Consider the following 19,760-nt stretch of genomic DNA (forward strand, 5'->3'; position numbering starts at 1 on the left):
GCTCGCTGCAATCTCTGCCTCCTGGGTTCAAAGGATTCCCCTGCCTCAGTTTCCAGAGTGGCTGGGATTACAGGCATGTACCACCATGCCCGGCTAATTTTTGTATTTTTTTTGTAGAGACGCGGTTTCGCCATGTTGGCCAGGCTGCTCTCAAACTCCTGACCTCAGGTGATCTGCCCACCTCGGCCTTCCAAAGTGCCGGTATTAGAGGCATGAGCCACCACGCCTGGCCCTTTCCCAATTATTTACCTCTCAAATAGGACAAAATATAATTTTCTGGAACCAAATGAAAATGCCTTACAAATATAAAATTACAAAAGCTTATTTATTCAGAATGCTGACAGAATGGAATTTCTAGTTAGGCAAAATCACTAAGACTTTTTTCTGATATCTTTCATTCTCCAAAAGCTGTGTATGAAGTTTAAACTCTGTCATGAGAGATATAACTTAAAACACAGTAAAATCTTAACTTAAAAATTATATTCATGGAAAAGTTTACAAGGAAACATCAAAATCTAAATAGTGATTATTCAATTAAGTTTATATTAAAATGTTAGTTTTCTCTATTTTTAAATTTTATTTCTAGTAACTACAAACTATTGTAATAATTAATAAAAATATTAAAATACAAAGATTATATTTTTCTAATTCTACTTCATTTTTTTCTCATTCGTTAGTTAATTAATAGATTCATGAATAAATTTGATAGATTTATATGTCTGAACAATTTGGAAACATGCCATGAGTTATCAGTAGATACTGAGTTGTGTCTAGTTCCCTTCCTGTCCAGCTTCAGGAGCAACTTTTGTAGCATTTTGTTTCCATAGTAACCAAAAGACTTCTACATACTGCCATTTATATTTTTACAGAAATATAAACTTGCAGGTCCCAACCCTATGATTAATTTTATATCCCAATATACTTAGTCATTGCAAGGACAGAAAAGTATTGTCTGCTCCCCTCCTCCTTCAGATACACCGATATTCTAGGAATATATTGTATTATCTGAATTTTAAGTATATAAAACATATTTCATGTCAGCTATGGTATACATCTATACTCTATGCAAGTGTGTGTATTTAGACATTCTATTTAGGTATGTGAGATTCTGCTGCACTTTCCCAGAAGATAAAACTACTTTACCCTGTCATCTGCCATTGAAACGGGGTGTCTTCAACCGCACCATTTGCATTTTCAAATCCCTGCATTTGTAGGTTTGTTTGACTCTTCTCAACACTCATCACTGTCTGCTGAGCCTTTTGCAATGCCTGTCCTTCATTTTGTCTCCTTGTCCTTTCATCACCTTTTGACCTTTATCCTTCTTGGTCAAAATTTTTCATTATGAAGTACAGTCACGCCATGCGTCCCTTAATGACAGGGATATGTTCTGAGAAATGGCTCGTTAGAAATTCCATTATTGTGTGAACATCACAGAGTGAACATACACAAACCTGATGGTGTAGCCTACTCCACACCTAGTCTGTATGGTACAGCCTGTTGGTCCCAAGCTACAAACCTGTACAACATGTTACTGTACTGAATACTGTGGACAGTTGTAACACAACGATAAGTATTTGAGCAACTAAACATAGAAAAGGTACAGTAATGATATGTGTAAAAAGCAGTACACCTGTATAGTGCACTTACCATGAATGGAGCTTACAGAACTGGAAGTTGTTCTGGATGAGTCAGTGAGTGATGGGTGAGTGAACGTGAAGGCCTAGGACCTTACTATACACTACTTTAGACTTTATAAATACTGTACACTTGGATACACTCAATTTATAAAAAATATTTTTCTTCTTTCAGTAATAAGTTCACCTTAGCTTAGTTTAACTTTTATTTTATAAACTTTTTAATGTTTTTAAACTTTTTGACTCTTTTGTCATAACAGCTTAAAACAGAAATAAATTGTTTAGCTGTTTAAAAGATTTACTTTCTTTCTATTCTTATTTTATAAGCTTTTTCTATTTAAAAAATTTTTGGCTGGGCGTGGTGACTCATGCCTGTAATCCCAGCACTTTGGGAGGCCAAGGCAGGCGGATCGCCTAAGGTCAGGAGTTCAAGACCAGCCTGGCCAACATGACGAAACCCCATCTCTACTAAAAATACAAGAAATTAGCTGGGCGTGGTGGCGGGCACCTGTAATCCCACCTACTTGGGAGGCTGAGGCAGGGAGAATCACTTGAACCCAGGAGGTGGAGGATGCAGTGAGCCGAGACTGCGCCACTGCACTCCAGCCTGGGCAACAGAGTGAGACTCTGTCTCAAAAAAATTATATATATATATATGTTTTATTTTACTTTTTAAACATTTAAAATTAAGAACAAAGACAAAAACATACACATTAGCTTATGCCTACACATATATGCAGTTTGTCCTTGATCAAAACACACATACACACACACCCAATATACACACAAGCAAACACGTACGTGCATATTTAATTTTTTTTAACAGAAGCTCAGCAAATACAAATGCTCACCTCCTTTATTTTGCTTTGTGTTTTTGCTGTCCTTTCACTGATTTGTTAGGTTCCTTTTCCCTAAAGCCCTATACCTATCCCCATGCACAGTGAACACACTCTATTGCAATTGTTTTATTATCTGTATTCTCTACTTCAGTGGTTTCCAAACTTTACCATGCATCAGACTCGCATGGAGGGTCAGTTAAAACCTAGATGGCTAGGTCCCACTCCCAGCATTTCTGATTCAATAGGTCTGGATTGGGGGGCCTCATAATTTGCATGTTTAAAAACTTCCAAGGTGATTTTGATGCTACTAGTCCAGGGACTCTACTTAGAGAACCATGGATTTAGGGCTTCCCCCGCAAAGTGTCATTTGCAAATGAATTGCAATTTTCCATACCAATGAGAAATTTGAGGTCATTGCAAGATGAAGGCTGTTGAAAGCTACTGTATTTTTCTATTTCCAACAACAAGTGTGTCAAGTTTGAGAACCAATGTCCTATATTTTAGATGGCTTCAGGAGCTGAAGGAAAATAAATTTGTACCAGTTGCTAGCCCCCAGGCTTCTTTTCTGGCGTGTCTAAATTATAAGAGATACACTCAAGTAGACCCCCGTTCCATACATATTTTTGCTGTATTTATACACACACACATATATCTATTTATATACACACATATATAAATTTATACATACATATTTTATACACACACACACACACACACACACATATATCTTCTGGGCATCAATTTGTTCACCTCAGATTAGGCTAAAAATCAGTGGTTCTCAGCTTTCGGTTGCTCATTAAAATTATCTGGCATGCTTCTAAAAATGTACCCACGCTGAAGCGCTACTTCCAAGCAATCTGGATGGAATCCTGGCAGCAATAAAAACATAAAATTTTCCCAGGTGAGTGTAACATGCAGCCTAGGTTGAGAACCACTTGGTGAGACAATGTCTCAGGGCTTTTCTAGCTCTAACTGGTGGAGTTTTGAGGCTGTGGAATGCTGATTGGAACAAGGAGTCCTCTGATGGGTGGGGCATTTTGACAGTATATACGGCTTCCATTTCATTCTGGTTATGATTACTTCTTCCTCATTCCTTTTTTTCTCCATTGTGACCCTCTTACTGTGTGGCAAAACATTTTAATTTGGTTACAGCCCCAGAGAGTCATGATCTAATTTAGATAAAAGAGTTTCTAAAATAAAGACATCAGAATGGTGAAAGTGGGCCTCAGAGGGTCCAGATAAGAACAAGCTGGTAAAAATCAGGCAGAACATGAGAGGTTTTGATTAGCACTTGTTGGGTAACCTTCAGGGAAAGAAGGAAGTTTTCAGTTTAATGTCGATACTAAAATCCATCCCCAAACACAGACACTTGTGAATTATGGCATCTTCAGTTCTGCATAAACCTGGAAGTGAATGAAGGAGAACTAATACGCTCCTAGAGTCCTTGTATCTGATGGAGGTGGGAAGGAGGATACTGTGCTGTGTTTAGGGCTGTCGGAGTGCTAAGAGCAAAAGACAACTCGTTGAAGTTGCTGCAGGGGCATTTTAATTTCTGAACCAAATTAGATACTGGTATTTAAATTTACCTATTTAAATATCAACTGCAGAAGATTTGAAATAAATATACAACTACTCTGCAATGGTTATAGGGAAGATGAGAACCTAACTGTGGTAATTAGAAATGGAGAAAATCTTCAAGCTATATATAAATTCTCAGCTATATATCCTTATTTGGTAGCAACAAACACTGTACCCAGTATTCATGTTTATACACACAATGTTTATTTTCTGTTTGTATAAACATATAGGGAATCTAAATTTAATGCACACACAATAGTTTTAAAAATGAATTGTATGTGTGAGAAAAGAGAGAAAGTGATGCTTTTTTTTTTTTTAAGACGGGAGGAATTTCATATTGCTAAACATATAAATTCATTAAAGAAAGCACATAGTTCAGTATAACTGCAATTCTGGACACACATTGTTCTTAAATTAAGAAGTAGATAAACTCTATCTAATTCATAATCCTTCCTCTTCAATATTTTGCACTTCTATATGATTAGATATTCAACAAACTAGAAATTACCAAGGAAAAGATAAATGTAGCACACTATAGCCTCATAACATGTAAATATTGACCCATGTCTGAATGAGCATCATACTTCTATCTATTTTTGCTTGAAATTTTCTGAGATTAGAAAATTCCTGGTTGATATTCAAATCTAATTTTTTTTTAAGCAAGGAAATGTCTATTTTTCTTTGTTTCTATCTAAAGGCACAAATTGTTAAATAATTGGCCTTCAGAATACATGCTATTTCTAAAAATTGGAGTGACTGTTTAGCTAAATTAGAAAGTAATTAATCAATCCATTTGGTTTTGGTCATGTAAGATAATTTGCCAGTCAAGATAATCAGTATTATTGATAATACTGTCATTTCATCCCTGGAAAGATTATCTCCCAAACTGAAAACAATCAGAAAAAAAAAGCTGCTAAGAACAAGGCATATCTTTAAAATATATAAAGAAAAGTTAAAATGCCATTTCTACAATTTTTTCAAGTTATTTTTTATAAGTTGTTTGTGTGTGACAGTGTCGTAATTCATTTTTATCCATTCAAAATACAAATTACTGAGCTAAAATGCTGTATAAAATAATACTAAACATTTATAATATACAATGTGGTGTTATAAACATTTTTCTTCTCTTTGTTGGAGAAATGCTTACTCTGTAAAGCACAGTACCATAGGGTATATCCGAATATTTACTGACAACTGCAGCGATTAAAATTATTCATATCAAGGAAATAAATTAGTTTGAAAACACTGAATTATGTGCAAAGCACATATCATTTTTCTCATTTTATGATCCTGTAAATAGAGAGCCATTTTACCTCTTTCAAGTCTGACCACTCCAAGTAGAGAGGAAAGTTGGAAGCAAGACCTCCTGACTCTATGTCGAGTAGTCCCAAATAACTCAGCTTTGGCAGGTTATCAACAAAGTTCACACCTATATTTCCTACCAACTCAGATTTTATTAAAATCAACAGGAGAATGGTTGGTCTTTGTTCTGACAAGACTTGGCAAAACAAAGGCAAAAACATAAGAGAATAAATCTGAACTTTCTTAAGAGTCTGTTACCTCTTAGAAATGAATGCTTCATTAGGTTGCTTAGTATAACCTTTCTCACCTGAATATTGAAGACTGAACAGTTTATCTTTTACCTGTAGAACAGACTTTGACAATAGAATGTCAGTCTCATTTTTGTACAGAAAAAATAATAGGGAGAAGTAACAGAGTAACAAAAGCTGGAAAAAAATCTATTACTGAGTGAATGTAAATCTAGGACCAACAGGTGGAAAATATGAGTCTGACTGATTAAATATTGGACATTAAATGTGACAAAGAACTTTCTCACAATTAGAGACTCTGAAAAGAATGAGGCTGCCCCAGGAAATACTATGTTCAAGGATGTGATAGATGATAACGTGTGCTACTGTTCCAAAGGTTTGCAGAGAGCCAATGGGAAAGTGACCTAGACGATGGGTGACTCTAAAAACTCAGGCTTCCCAATGACTAAATTGTCTGAAAGATGAAGGTAAAGGGAAGTGTAATTTTTTTTTCTCTAAATAAATGTTGAGAGCAAAGCTACTCATTAAAATATAATTTTACTCAAAAATCTTATTTGTAATGCACATTTTTCTTAGTTATTAAATTTCAGGTTCATCTGAAGATACACATACGAAACTGGGGAAACAGAAAATCTAAATGTTTTATGATACCACTCCCCTAGATTCACATTCAGCTGCCTTTCTTGGTCGTATCTGCATTTGAATGACGTATTGCAGAGGTAAATTACACTTCCTGCAGTCTCTGGCTTCCATAAACCCTTAGTTACCAACCTCGACAGGGCTTTCACCAGTGCTTATCTATCTTACTATGTTTAGCATTGCTGGACTTCGCAAAAACATACAGGATGTCCAGCCTAGTTAAATTTGAATTTCACATAAACAATGAGTACTTCTTTAGCATGAGTACATCCCAATGAAAAATTCTTTGTTGTTTATTTGAAACTTCACCGGATGTTTGATCTTGCAACCAACTCCCTTACTCTGAACAGATGACCTTAGAATGCCATCAAATGGAAATTTTTAAGATCTATAGACCTGCATATATCCACATTTATAATTTTTCTCTTTTACTTCTATTGCAAAAAAAGTCATACCTATTTTCCCTTCCATGGCCAATCTTTCCACTTTAGGTCCTATACCTTCCTACCTTCTCTGTGGGAATTTAATAAAGAACTGAGCCTCTCAATTTTCCAAATCTTCAACGGCTCTCTGTTTGACTCAAGGGTCCCTTAAACTAAAAACAAAAACTAAAAAGGCCTCTGAATTTACCTCTCTCTCCACTTTTTATACTCTCTCTTTTCTTTACAGACTCCTCAGTTTCTGTCTGCCTTTTTGGCTGTTTTGTTCCTTCCCTGCATTGGCTTCTTTCCCCCACTGAGGGAATATTAAACTTTGCCAGTCACAGGGTTCTTCAAGACCGCATCTCAGTTTACAGAATTCCCATGGGGGATCTTGACAATCACCACCTAGCTACTCAAGACTTCCTCATCTTCATCTAAATCAAGATCTCTCCTCTAATCTCTAGACCTTGCCTATATCTCCCTCCCAAATATCTCTCTTTGGATATTTGTCTTGCGCCTCAAACTACCACATCCCAAACTGAACTCATCCTCCCTTTTTAAATCTCTCTCTCAAACAATGTTTTGCTCTTGATAGCAAATGGTGTGGTTACCTACCCAGTGTTCTAAATCAGAAACCTGAGAGCCGATTATATATCTGTAATTTGTGACCAATTCTTGCTTGATTTAGTTTCAAACATTTTTAAAAATTCATCCACCTCTTTTTATTCTCATAGCTACTGTCCCCTCTTCCTTGGGACACAGCCATGGCTTTCTAATTGATTTCCTTTGTCTTTGGTCTTGTCTCCGCCAATCTATTTTCCAACAGCAGCCTAAGTGATTTTCCAAAACACAAGTCTGACAGTGTCATCCTTTTGCTTAAAAGGCCTGCAGAAACTTTCTTTTTGTTGTTAGAACAAAGTCCAAATTCCTAACTATGGTTGATAAGGAACTCCATGATTGGATTCCCCCACCTCTGCTCCCTGGCTCTCTACTAAGCTACATTGAAATCCTTGTATACCATATCTCACTCATCTCTGGGTGTTCAGACATGCCATATCATTTTCCTGGAACAGCTTACCCCTTTTCTTTGCTTGGCTTACTCTTACTTCTCATTTGGATTTCTCCCTAGTTATTACTTCCTCAGAGAAATGCTCTACTAGATGCAAGTTGTTCCTTTAGCTTCATTCACAGATTTTTTTTTTTTAGGCCTGTTTAATTACTTGTCTTAGCAACTGAAATCTAAGTTCACAAAAGATGACACCATTATTGTCTATTTTCAGCTTCTAAGACATTGTCTTGGCACAGAACAAGTTCAAAAATAACTAGTCATTTGCTATACAAATGTATAAATAAATGAATACACAGATATGATGACAGAGCTAGAAGGGTTTGCTTTAGGCACAATTTCTTAATTAAAAAATGAGCTAATAACCAGAATCTACAAAGAACTTAAGCAAATTTACAAGAAAAAACAAACAATCCCATCAAAAAGTGGGCGAAGGATATAAACAGACACTTCTCAAAAGAAGACATTTATGCAGCCAACAAACATACGAAAAAAAGCTCATAATCACTGGTCATTAGAGAAATGCAAATCAAAACCACAATGAGATACCATCTCACACCAGTTAGAATGGCAATTATTAAAAAGTCAGGAAACAACAGATGCTGGAGAGGATGTGGAGAAATAGGAACGCTTTTACACTGTTGGTGGGAGTGTAAATTAGTTTAACCATTGTGGAAGACAGTGTGGAGATTCCTCAAGGATTTAGAACCAGAAATACCATTTGACCCAGCCATCCCATTACTGGGTATATACCCAAAGGATTATAAATCATTCTACTATCAAGACACATGCACATGTATGTTTATTGCAGCACTGTTCACAATAGCAAAGACTTGGAACCAACCCAAATGCCCATCAATGAGAGACTGGATAAGGAAAATGTGGCACATATACACCATGAAATATTATGCAGCCATAAAAAAGGATGAGTTCATGTCCTTAGCAGGGACATGGATGAAGCTGGAAACCATCATTCTCAGCAAACTAACACAGGAACAGAAAACCAAACGCCACATGTTCTCACTCATAAGTGGGAGTTGAACAATTAGAACACATGGACACAGGGAGGGGAACATCACACACTGGGGCCTGTTGTGGGTTGGGGGGCTAGGGGAGGGATGGCATTAGGAGAAATACCTAATGTAGATGATGGGTTGATGGGTGCAGCAAACCACCATGGCACATTTATACCTATGTAACAAACCTGCACGTTCTGCACATGCATCCCAGAACTTGAAGTATAATTTAAAAAATGAGAATATGCATAACATATATGAAAGCTATAGCATAATGGTACAAAGTATATCCTCAAACTCACCATCCAACCCAAGCTGGAGCTAGAACATTACCAGGAGTTATCACTTATCTTTGGGCTCTTCCTCTTTTAAAGAAACCATTAGTGGAATTCCATGTTCCTTACTTGTTTCACCCTGTAACACCGAATTCCCAGTATTGTCTCCATGGTTTCTGCAAGTCTCCTCTCTTAGCATTCACTGATTAGGAAGCTGTCCCAAAAGGTCTGTTTGAGCACTGCCTGAATTGTTCTGCGTGTTGTGGAGGGCACAAAACAGATGTAAGGCAGGACTCCTATGTTCAAGGAACTTATTCTGTTAGGGGAAAGAGAGCTAACACACATGAAAGTAGAGAATATATGATACTGACTAGAAGAATTATGAGATTTCCAAAAGACAAAAGATCACTGTGGAACAAGACTAGCTTAGAAAACCTTAGAAAACCTTTTATCCTCCTTCATAAAGGAGGATAAAGATGAAGTGCATATTGAAGCATGCCTAAATATGAGCATTTGGAGATGAGGAGTGAGACATTTAAGAGGGGAAGAACTACATTCGGTAGTGGTGTAGTTGAGCATTACTGTTTTGTTTCATTTGTTTTTCTTGCTCAGAATTCTTTTTTCACTTCTTCTGGTACTACTGCAGTTCTTTTTGCTGTTGAAATTTCCTTTTCCCAATTCATAAGATTTGGAGGGGTTGCCGATGGCTACATTTTAAATCTAGCCTTCCCATTCAAGGACTCGGTCCAAGCACAATACCCTATGCTCCTGGTGACAGTGGTTGACTCAAAGATGGGTATGTGACCTAGGGCAGGCTAATTATATGCCTTCCCTGGGATTTCATGTATAAGTGCTTGAAAAGAACATTTCTCTTTTCTGTTAGGCTACTGCTGATAAAATGTAGGCCTGAAGCTACTTCTGGCCAGACTATCTCTTCCCTCTTCTATATATAGGAAGTTTGTCTGCAGTTGGAGGAAATGACTCCTCACAGAGAAGGAGAGAGAGAGTGAGAGAACCACATTGTTTCTGGAGTTCCTGAAGCCATCTGTATACTTTGTTTTACTGTTTGTGTGGTTAACATACCCCTTTCTTGTTTAAGCTCATTTGAATTGATTTCTGTTGATTTTATCCCATTAGAAAAGTACTTAACAAAACAGGTAGTAGGCTAAAAAGTGGATGTGGTGGAGATGGAAAAGGTAGAGAAGGACTGGAATGGAACACTGGGATTGAGAAAAAATCACAGATCAGACACCAATATCTGGAGGAAGAAATGACAGTACTTTGTTGGAGACTGGACACATCCAATATGGAAGGAATAAGATCAAAAATGGAAAATCCAGGAAATTAGTGGACTCCCTGATCGAAATGGAAGTAGTTGAAATGAGGAAGTGGATTTGAAGGGAAGCAATAACCAAACCATGACATTTGAGTTCCTGGTAGAGGTGGGACTTTGCCAGTCTATGGTTTTGGTGACATAACCCATGCTATATTGGTCTAACAATGTGAAGAACAGGAATGTAATCTAGTCATGCTTTGTGTCAGCATTCAAGGGAATATGATGAAAAACTATAGACATTTGGCTTTTCAAATACATTCTTTAGATTCTTTTCTCTCCTTTCTCTTCCTATCTAAAGCATGGGAACGATTTATAGCATAGAATAGTGTTTCTCAAAATGTGGTTCCTGCATCAGAAGCTTCAGAATCACCTGGGAACATTTTAAAAAATACAAGTTAATGAGCCTAACCCCAGAGCAAGGGCATCAGAAATTCTAAGGATGGGTCCAGGAATCTGCATTTTAACAAGCCCTCCAGTTGACACTGACGTTCACTAAAGTTTTAGAACTGCTAGTGTAGAGTATTCTTTCCATGTTGGCTCTACAGCAGGTGAGGCAGTCCAACATACAGTGCTATGATTTTGCATCCTAAGAATTATTCCCTTAGAAAGGTACATTTTCACTAAAGCTATCATTCAAAAACTATGTGTTGAGAATGTGCTATCTGCCAGGCATTGTTCCAGGTACTTTGGATTTTGCAGTGAACAAATTTGACACAGTTAATCATAATAATGCCTATATTTTAGCAATTAAAAGTTATGCTATGAAAGTGACTGCCAGGGGACCTGAGTGTTGGTTAGGAGGTCAGGAAGCTGTTCCTAAAGAAATGGCATTTAAACTGAGAAAGAATAGGAAGTCGTCTGGAGAAGAGCCGGGGAGGTAAGGTAAAGCCATTCTAGGTCTTGAAAGGGGTAGGTCTGAACACTTTCAGGGAATTGGAAAGAGACCAGCATGAAAAGGTCATAGTTAATGATGGGTGGTGGAGCTAGAGAGGCAGATCTGATAGAGCGATCAACAGGGACTTGTAAATATTAAAGATTTTGCACCTTCCACCGAGGACGATTTACAGGCCATGAAAGTTTCAGTCATGGGCTAACATGATCTGATTCATGTTTGTTTGCCTTTTAATTATATGCGATTCCTTTTTTAAAAAAGCAAATACTTTTCCACTGCACTGTGGAAATAACTGTGGGTATAATAGTATGATGAGTTAAATTCCCTCTAAGGTATAATGGGCTGATAGAGATACTTTCTCTGAAAAAGGCTGTGATGAAGGAGGCAAACAGAATAGAGTGTGCATGTGGGGACCAGATGCCAGGAACAGAAAAGGAAGAAGGCTTAGGAGCTTCTTTCTTTTTGTGGTTGTGGCTGAGACTGCTCCTGCTATGCACGTCTGAGAGGGCAAGTTCACAGGCAATTGCTGCTTTTCTCAGGGGTCATTGTTTTGCCTCCATAGAAGACCATGGTGCTCAGGCTGTATCCATTTCTAGAGATCATATATATCTTTTCTCCTACACAAGATCTTTTGTAGTGATTTAATTCACTTTCCAGGCATCACTGCTACCTCCTTGAGAATAATTCCGAAATCTCTATGTCCTTCCTGACCTTGAATAGATTTTCAATGTTTAATATCTTTAGTACCTTGTGCTAATACATCGTGTTAAAAAATGCACACATGCCATTGTTTAGTGTCAGACTGTGTATAGTTCACTAATAATTGAAAAATTATACATGCCCAACTGTGACTGCTCTTCTGCAGTTCAATAACATGTCTCATATTGTCTGCTGGACAGCTGATCCTGGAATGTCATTGTAACCACAAATAGCTTGCCTGTAATTGAACTCACTATGTCTTTCCTAAATCAACTTGCCTCTGTCTTCTGCCTCTGTTCATTAACATCAACATTTGCTGTTGTCCCAAGTTCCAAGATTTGGAGTCATTCTTGACTCCTCTATCTTAGGCTCTCACCAAATCCAAACTCTGAGACTGTCCTCATTCACTTGGTGGAATGCTAATTTGCCATTTGTTCTTCCCTTTCCTTATCCATTATTGTCCTAGTACTCTACTCAACACACAGGATACTTCCATCTCCTAAATCTAGGTTCCTTTATCAGAGACACTGGTGACTACACTGTATATGTGACTTCATTAAGCCTATTTTATTTAGAAAAGTCTTTCTGTATATATATATATATATATATATATATTTTTTTTTTTTTTGCCCTGGAACCCTTTTTATTCTTAAAGAAATATTATGTAGAACCCCACTATGTAAGAGACATAATCATGAAGGTATTCTGGCTGAAGATGGGCTGAGGGAAGCACAATCCCCTTGACCTGCCTCGGCTTTAGAGGCAGCCTCTTCGGAACTCAAGAGATCCATTGAGGGAGTTTGAAAACATGGATTTACAGAATAAACAACTCTGAATATGTAAGTTTTCTTCAAAATGTCTTATTATAAAGAATTATTTTTTATAAATGTATGCAAACTTTCCAACCTAGTCATATAAGTTCATGTAAAATTCATAAATGTAAGTGCCAGTATCCTATCCCTGTTGTGCTAATGGCATTTCCCCTGCCTTGAGTTCTAACATAAATTCTATTTTTCTCAGCCCCAGTCCCTCTTCTTCTTTAGGGGTTTTCTAGCTCATCCCAGATCTCAGCAAATCTTTCTTCAAATCCTGCGGTATTCCTCTTCTTACATTCATCCCATACTATCTTATACGCTTTTTTTTTTTCGAGTATGTGTTCAATCTCTGCCATTTAGATCATAAGCCACTTAAGGGAAGAATCAGGTCTTTTGCTACTTTTTATCCTCAGCATCTAGTATAATATGCTGCCTGTAGCATTTGCTTAGTTGGTATATTTTGATGGTAATCTCTAGCAGGAAATAATACTTATAGGCTCATCTATCTCACTTTCATTAATAGAAGTCTAAATTAAATATCCTGTCTTTGAAAATGTTTCTCCAGAGTAGGGTTTTGAAGTTAGGAGAACCAGTCACTACGACTTTAATTGCAAGCATTATTTTTCTTTCCAATTACCATTAAGCCTACAACTGGCTTCTTTGACTGTCTTTCATTAGATTATGTTGGAAGCTAGATTTAGGGAATGACAACAGATGTTTGAAGTGGGAAATTCTCCATTCAGACTAGAAAGAGTGGTTTAGTCCATCCCCTAACTTTTCAGCAAACATACATATAAATCATAATTAAAAGAGTATAAGAAATTTACATTTATAGGTAAATTACACGGTGACAGTTTCTTTGTAAATCCCTTTTAAGTCCTTTAGCATGTTTCACATGGCCCTGTACAGTTGAGCCCTCTCCACTTCTCCATCCTTCTCTCTACCACCCATCCCCCTATTCACCACAACCTAGCGGCAATGGCAAGCTTTATGTTCCCTGAATTGCCAAGCTCCTTCTCTCCTCTTGCTTCCTGCTAGTGGCAGCCTCTGCCTGGATGGTCTTCCCTGCTTCTTTCCTGATCAATTCCTGTCATCCTTTGAGCCTTAGCCTGCTTGTCACTTACTTAGAGAGTTTTTGTCTCATCTCCCACAATAGGTTAAGGTTCCTTGCTATGTGCTTTCATAGTTCTTATCATAATTATAATTATATATCAACTGTAAATTAATTTGTTTTGGGTCTCTGTTCCATATTAAATTATAAGGTGTAAGATGCTAGAGACTATACAAATCTTATTCACTATAATATTTTCAACATCTAGAATAAAGCTCAATGTGTAATAGATGCTTGAATACATAAATGAATGAGGATTTTATGAATGACTATCCTATACAACTTTCAGAGAAACAAACCATTCTTATATTATTCACATGTAGAGTTTAATTCTTCTCACTCCTGCCCTGAATTGACATGAGCAGCCTTCTCTGGGTCACATAATTCACATGAACATGCATACATATTTTATGAAGTAACTTCTGCTTTTATAAAAGCAAAGCAAAACATAACAAGTATTGCGCAGTGAAAATCTTCATCTGCTCTCATACAGAATCTAAACAGCTTAAATGATTAGGTATAACATGAAAATGTAAAAATATATTTTTTGTTTGAAATTGTCTCATTTATGCACACTAGCATGGATATTCCTATAATTCTTTTTACGTAAGGTTATTTTGAAAATGTATGCTGTTGGGTTAAAAAGAGCAAGAAAGCTGCCTCACAGCTAAAAAATATCCACATGTTGAAACCATTCGGTATATGTTTATCAGTAAAGTTAATGTGGTCCCCTTCCCTACAGGCTCTTGCAACCCCACTGATATGTTCCTGACCTGTTTCTGTGTCCTCTGAGTCTTCAATTACCCTGCTGAGTTAAACAATTGGAGAACAAATTAAAGCCAACTGCAGAGAAGATTATTTTCTGATACAAAAATCTGACCTTAAAGAACTCAAGCCTTGAATATCTTTCTGTCAGGATGCCAGCAGTTCACCAAATTTGCATTGAAAAGTCTAACATTTCACACAGTCTCACTCTTATTTCACCCACTATTACTGTCATAACTAGAATGAGTGCAAGACTCAACTGAGTCAGCCCCTTTACCAGGATAAATCATTACTCAGTTTAAAGGAAGGGGATATCTAATTGTACTTGGTAACAGCTTTCAAACCCATGTTTACATCTGCATTATTCTTTTCATACCCACCTTTTCTCTTTTTATATCCAATCAGAAAAAGAACAGTGTAAGTAAATGTTAAGTTTTGAGGGTAGGTGTCAAACACGCACCTAACTCACTGCAAAAAGAACTATATTTGGATGACATCAAGCCTTTCTCTACAGTGACTGACCTGCATACTTCTAAATTATCAGACCCATCGTCATAGGTGGCAGGAGGCTTCTGAACAGGGTTATTCACCTGGAGCCCTGCATCATTCATGTCCTTGCTGCCTTCTGGAACTCCCAGTATTTCAGTGCTGGAATCTGTTTCTGAAAATTTCTTCTTTATTATTTCATTTTTCCTAAGACTTTGCAACAGCTGAGGATCTCTGTGGTGATATCCACCTTTGCTCTTCTCATGATTCCTTGAGGATCTCTTAATTTGAGAGGATCCTTGAGTCAGAGAAGTGTTGCATTCTTGGTACCTTGTACATTTTCCTTTGTGGAGATTTAAAGAGCAACTCTCACATTCAATCAGCTCTTGTTGCTCTTTACCTTTGGATCCCAGATTAACGAGCTCAATTCCGTTAGACCCAGCTAAGTTTTCACACAGCTTATTATTATTTCTCCTCCTTCTTCTTGACAGTCTGAATTTAACCTGGGCTCTTCTTTTTGCCTGAATCCAATGACTCTCATCTGTGGAAGATGAATCTGAAGAATCTGTGTAAAGCTCCCTCCACCTGGGGCTTGAGATTTGAAGGTGAAAGTCATTTTTTCTCCCTCTTATTTGTTCTTCTGCAGCATGCTCATATCTCTCAGAGGCCTTTCTCCTCCTCCTAGGTCTTTGTTTTACTGATTTCTTACCAGACTCCTTCCTAGCAGGGCTCAGCACCATGACAGGGGTGCAATACTCAAATGACTCTTCTGACATGTCATGCAAGATGGCAGATCTAGACAGAGCGGCAGGCAAAGGATGGGAAATGGGAATGGAGGGGAAAGCCATGGAAAAACAGAGAGAAAGAATGATGAAAATGACAGCATGGACCAGAAGTAGATAAATAAAGATCAATTGAAGAAAATGAACTCAATGAAAAAAAAAATAGCCAGTATAAATTGTCTATGGACCATGTAAAGCAGAAGCAAGAGACACACATTCTCAGAACAAAAAACAAGAATACGAATATTGATCCAAAGAATATAGATTAAGATAATTTGTTCAGCACTTACCTGCAGATGTCCTGAGTGGATGGGCAGACAGACAACCTTGACTGGCTTCTGGGAGCTGTCCCTGTTGTTGGGCTGCTTGCCTGGAGAAACAAGTTAGATAATTTGGCATCTTGGTTAAGGTAATACATGGTTGATATCTTGCTTTTTTTCCACATATTTAAAAAATTACAACAAACGTGGCTGCTGGTCATGTTGCTTATAATGCAGAACAGAGAATATAGGAAGTTAGAGGTTCGTTTTGCAAAAGTAAAACTTATTTGAGGAACCTGGAACAGCTGAGATGCTGCGCTATTTTGCTGTTACTTCATTTACGAGAGAGGAAGATGATTCCACAAGTTTCTATTCTATTTATTGTAATCATTTGAGTGGAATAGCTCAATTTGCTTTGGAAACAAATGAATAATACTTGAAGATCCTATGATATAAGGACTAAAGCACTATTATGTGACAAGGATAATAATAGTCTGAGAAGTCTAATCAAATAGCCATTAGGTTGCTAGATACTTCCTGAAGCTCACATCAAGGCCCCATGAGATATTTGAAAATACTTTGTAACATTTAAAAGCCTGAATTTATTGCTATTAAAATTTCATTAATGAAACTAATAAAATATATCCCTTGCAACATTATTGGCCTTTCATATCTTTTAACCCTATAACCATACTAAGTCTGAGAATAAGAAAGCCTGAAACATCAGATTATTAGCATAAAGTTGAGTGCATTTCACTAAAGTCCTACCTTTGAAACAGTATTTTCTTCACTCTATTTGACTTTAACCTGTTGTGTTTAATATAGGTTATGATGATAAATAAAAAACTAGAACATAGGGATAATTTTCTATGTTCCAGGCATTGTGCTGTAGCTTTATTTACTGTCTCTTTAATTCTACAATAATCTCACAAGTGGAAAGTAATAATAACTAACAGTTTTGAGTGAATAGTATGTGCTTATCACTGTTCTAAGCCATTTCCATATATTCATTAATACAATAAATCTTTGTAGTAAATACTATAATTACATACATGTTACAGTTGAGGAAACTGAAAAATTTGGGCTGCTTCTCACTGATAGGTGGTAAAGCTGAGATCTGGACCAGGTATCTGGCTCCACTATCGGTGGAGATCTGGGTCCAGATTCAGGCCTGTTTGACTGCATAGATGAAATGCACAATTTTGTCACCAAGAAAATAACAGTAAAGGTAGAAAGATTACCCCAAATTTCGAAGTCATTCTAAAAATTCTCATATTGGAAATATATAATCACGATTCTGAAATCCAGAGAAAGAGGAACAAATTCTAATTCGAGATCAGGTCATATTTGAAGAGAAGGTATAGTAGGCTAAATAATGGTCCCCCCAAATATCTCAACATCCTAATCTTTGGATAGTGAATATTTTACCTTTTATGGTAAAAGGGACTTTGCAGATGTGATTAAGTTAACTATCTTGAGTTGAGGAGATTTATGCAAATTATACTGGTAAACCCAATGTAATCATTAGGATCCTTATGAGAGGGAGGCAGTAGAGTTAGTCAGAGAGAGAAGATGAAGAATATGAATAGAGGTAAGAAAGGAGGGAAGATACTACACTGATGGCTTTCAAGGTGAAAAAAGGGAAACTCTGAGGAAGGTGGCATGGGGAAGCTTAAAAAGGCTAGAAAATGACTTCTAGAGTTTCCAGAAGGACTTCAGCCCTACTAACATGTTGATTTTAGCCCAGTGGGATCTCTATTTGGCTTCTGACCTCTAGAACTGTAAGATGACAAAGCCCCAGGGAAATGCAGATGCAGAGACTACTGGATCCCAGGACATGATGTATTCTGGTAGTGGCTCTGCTCTCAAAATGGTGCCATGTTGCAGCAGGTTAGGTCCCAGGAGGTGAGGGGATCCCTATGACACTAGTCATAGGAGATTAATAAGGAGGTAATGATCCAGCTAATCTTAAAAGGCAAATAGGAATTATTAAAAAAGATTAAAAATATTCAAGGTAGAGGAAACCATTTGTTAAGAGACCTAAATACACCACCAAAAAATGCTTGGAACTGATAAACAGATTCAGTAAATTTGCAGGATACACATCAACATACAGAAATCAATAGTGTTTCCAAACCCCAGTGAAACAAAGTAGATGAGAAAGAAATCAAAAGAGAAATCCCATTTATAATGGTGACCAAAAAAACCCCACTTAGGAATAAATTTAACTAAGAAGGTGAAAGCTCTCTACAATGAAAACTACAAAACAGTAATGAAAGAAATTGAAGAGGAATCAAAAAAAAAAAAAAAAAAGAAAAGATTCTGTGCTCATGGAATGGAAGAATTAATATTGTTGAAATGACCATACTATCCAAAGCAATCTACAGTTTCAGTGCAAACCCTACCAAAATATCAAGGAAATTATTTGAAGAAATAGAAAAAACAATCCCAAAATTCACATAGAACTACAAAAGAGCCCAAATAACCAAAGCAATGTTGAGCAAAAAAAAGCTAGAAGCATCACACTACTTGACTTCAAAACGTACTACAAATAGAGCATGGCATTGGTATAAAAACAGACACATAGGCCCATGGAACACAACAGAGAATTCAGAAATTATCCACGTATTTATGGCCAACTGATTTTCAACAAAGGTGCCAAAAACTTACATTGGAAAAAGGACATCTTCTTCAGTAAATGATGCTAAGTAAACTGGATATCCATATGAAGAAGAATGAAAGTAGACTTCTGTCTTTCACTATATATAAAAATCAACTCAAAATGAATTAAAGACTTAAATATAGACCCAAAACTAAAAGACTATTAGGAAAAACATGGAGAAATTGCTTCAGGACATTGATCTTTTAGAAAAGTTTTTGTGGGTATGACTTCAAAAGCACAGACAACAAAAAACAAAATAGACAAATGAGACTACATCAACCTAAAAAGCAAAGCTTTCTCCTTGCTTGTGCAAAGGACTGTTTCCTCTGCACAACAAAGAAAACAATCAACGTAGTGAAGAGACAGTCTGTAGAATGTGAGAAAATATTTGCAAACCATACATCCAATGAGGAACTAATATACAGAATATACAAGGAACCCAAACAGCTTAACAGCAGTAATAATAATAATCTGATTGTAAAATGGGAAAACGATTTGAATAGACATTTCTCAAAATAAGACATACAAATGGCCAATACATATATGAAAAAGTGCTCAATATCACTATAATTAGAGAACTGCAAATCAAAGCCACAGTGAGATGTTATCTCACTCTCGTTAGGATGTATATTATCAAAAATATAGCAAATGGGCATGGCGGTGCATGCCTGTAGTCCGAGCTACTTGGGAGGATGTGGTGGAGGCTTCCTTGAGCCCAGGTGTTTGAAGCTAGCTTGGGCAACATAGTGAGACCCCTGTCTCTTAAAACACACACACACACACACAAAAGTAACAAAACAAAATTCACCAGAATGTGTGAGGATGAAAAGAAATTGAAACTCTTATATACTATTGTTGGAATGTAATTTAGTACAGACATTATGGAAAACAGTAGGGAAATTTCTCAAAAACCTAAAAATATTACTACTATAT

General features: G+C 36.8%; 1 protein-coding gene across 9 annotated transcripts in view; it reads right to left on the reverse strand.

The window, feature by feature from the left end:
- The window catches only part of MARCHF1 (membrane associated ring-CH-type finger 1), an 857,900-nt gene that overhangs the window by 68,924 nt on the left and 769,216 nt on the right, over window positions 1-19,760 (reverse strand). For 7 of the 9 annotated variants that reach the window (XM_054553351.2, XM_054553349.2, XM_063723205.1 and 4 more), the window contains 2 exon segments: window positions 16,196-16,275; window positions 15,160-15,918 (listed from right to left, as the gene is read on the reverse strand). In XM_054553351.2, coding sequence (XP_054409326.1) covers window positions 15,160-15,918; window positions 16,196-16,275 — 839 coding nt within the window. 9 annotated transcript variants of the gene reach the window in all.

Source organism: Pongo abelii, chromosome 3 (assembly GCF_028885655.2).
Source record: "Pongo abelii isolate AG06213 chromosome 3, NHGRI_mPonAbe1-v2.0_pri, whole genome shotgun sequence".
NCBI classification, from domain to species: Eukaryota; Metazoa; Chordata; class Mammalia; order Primates; family Hominidae; genus Pongo; species Pongo abelii.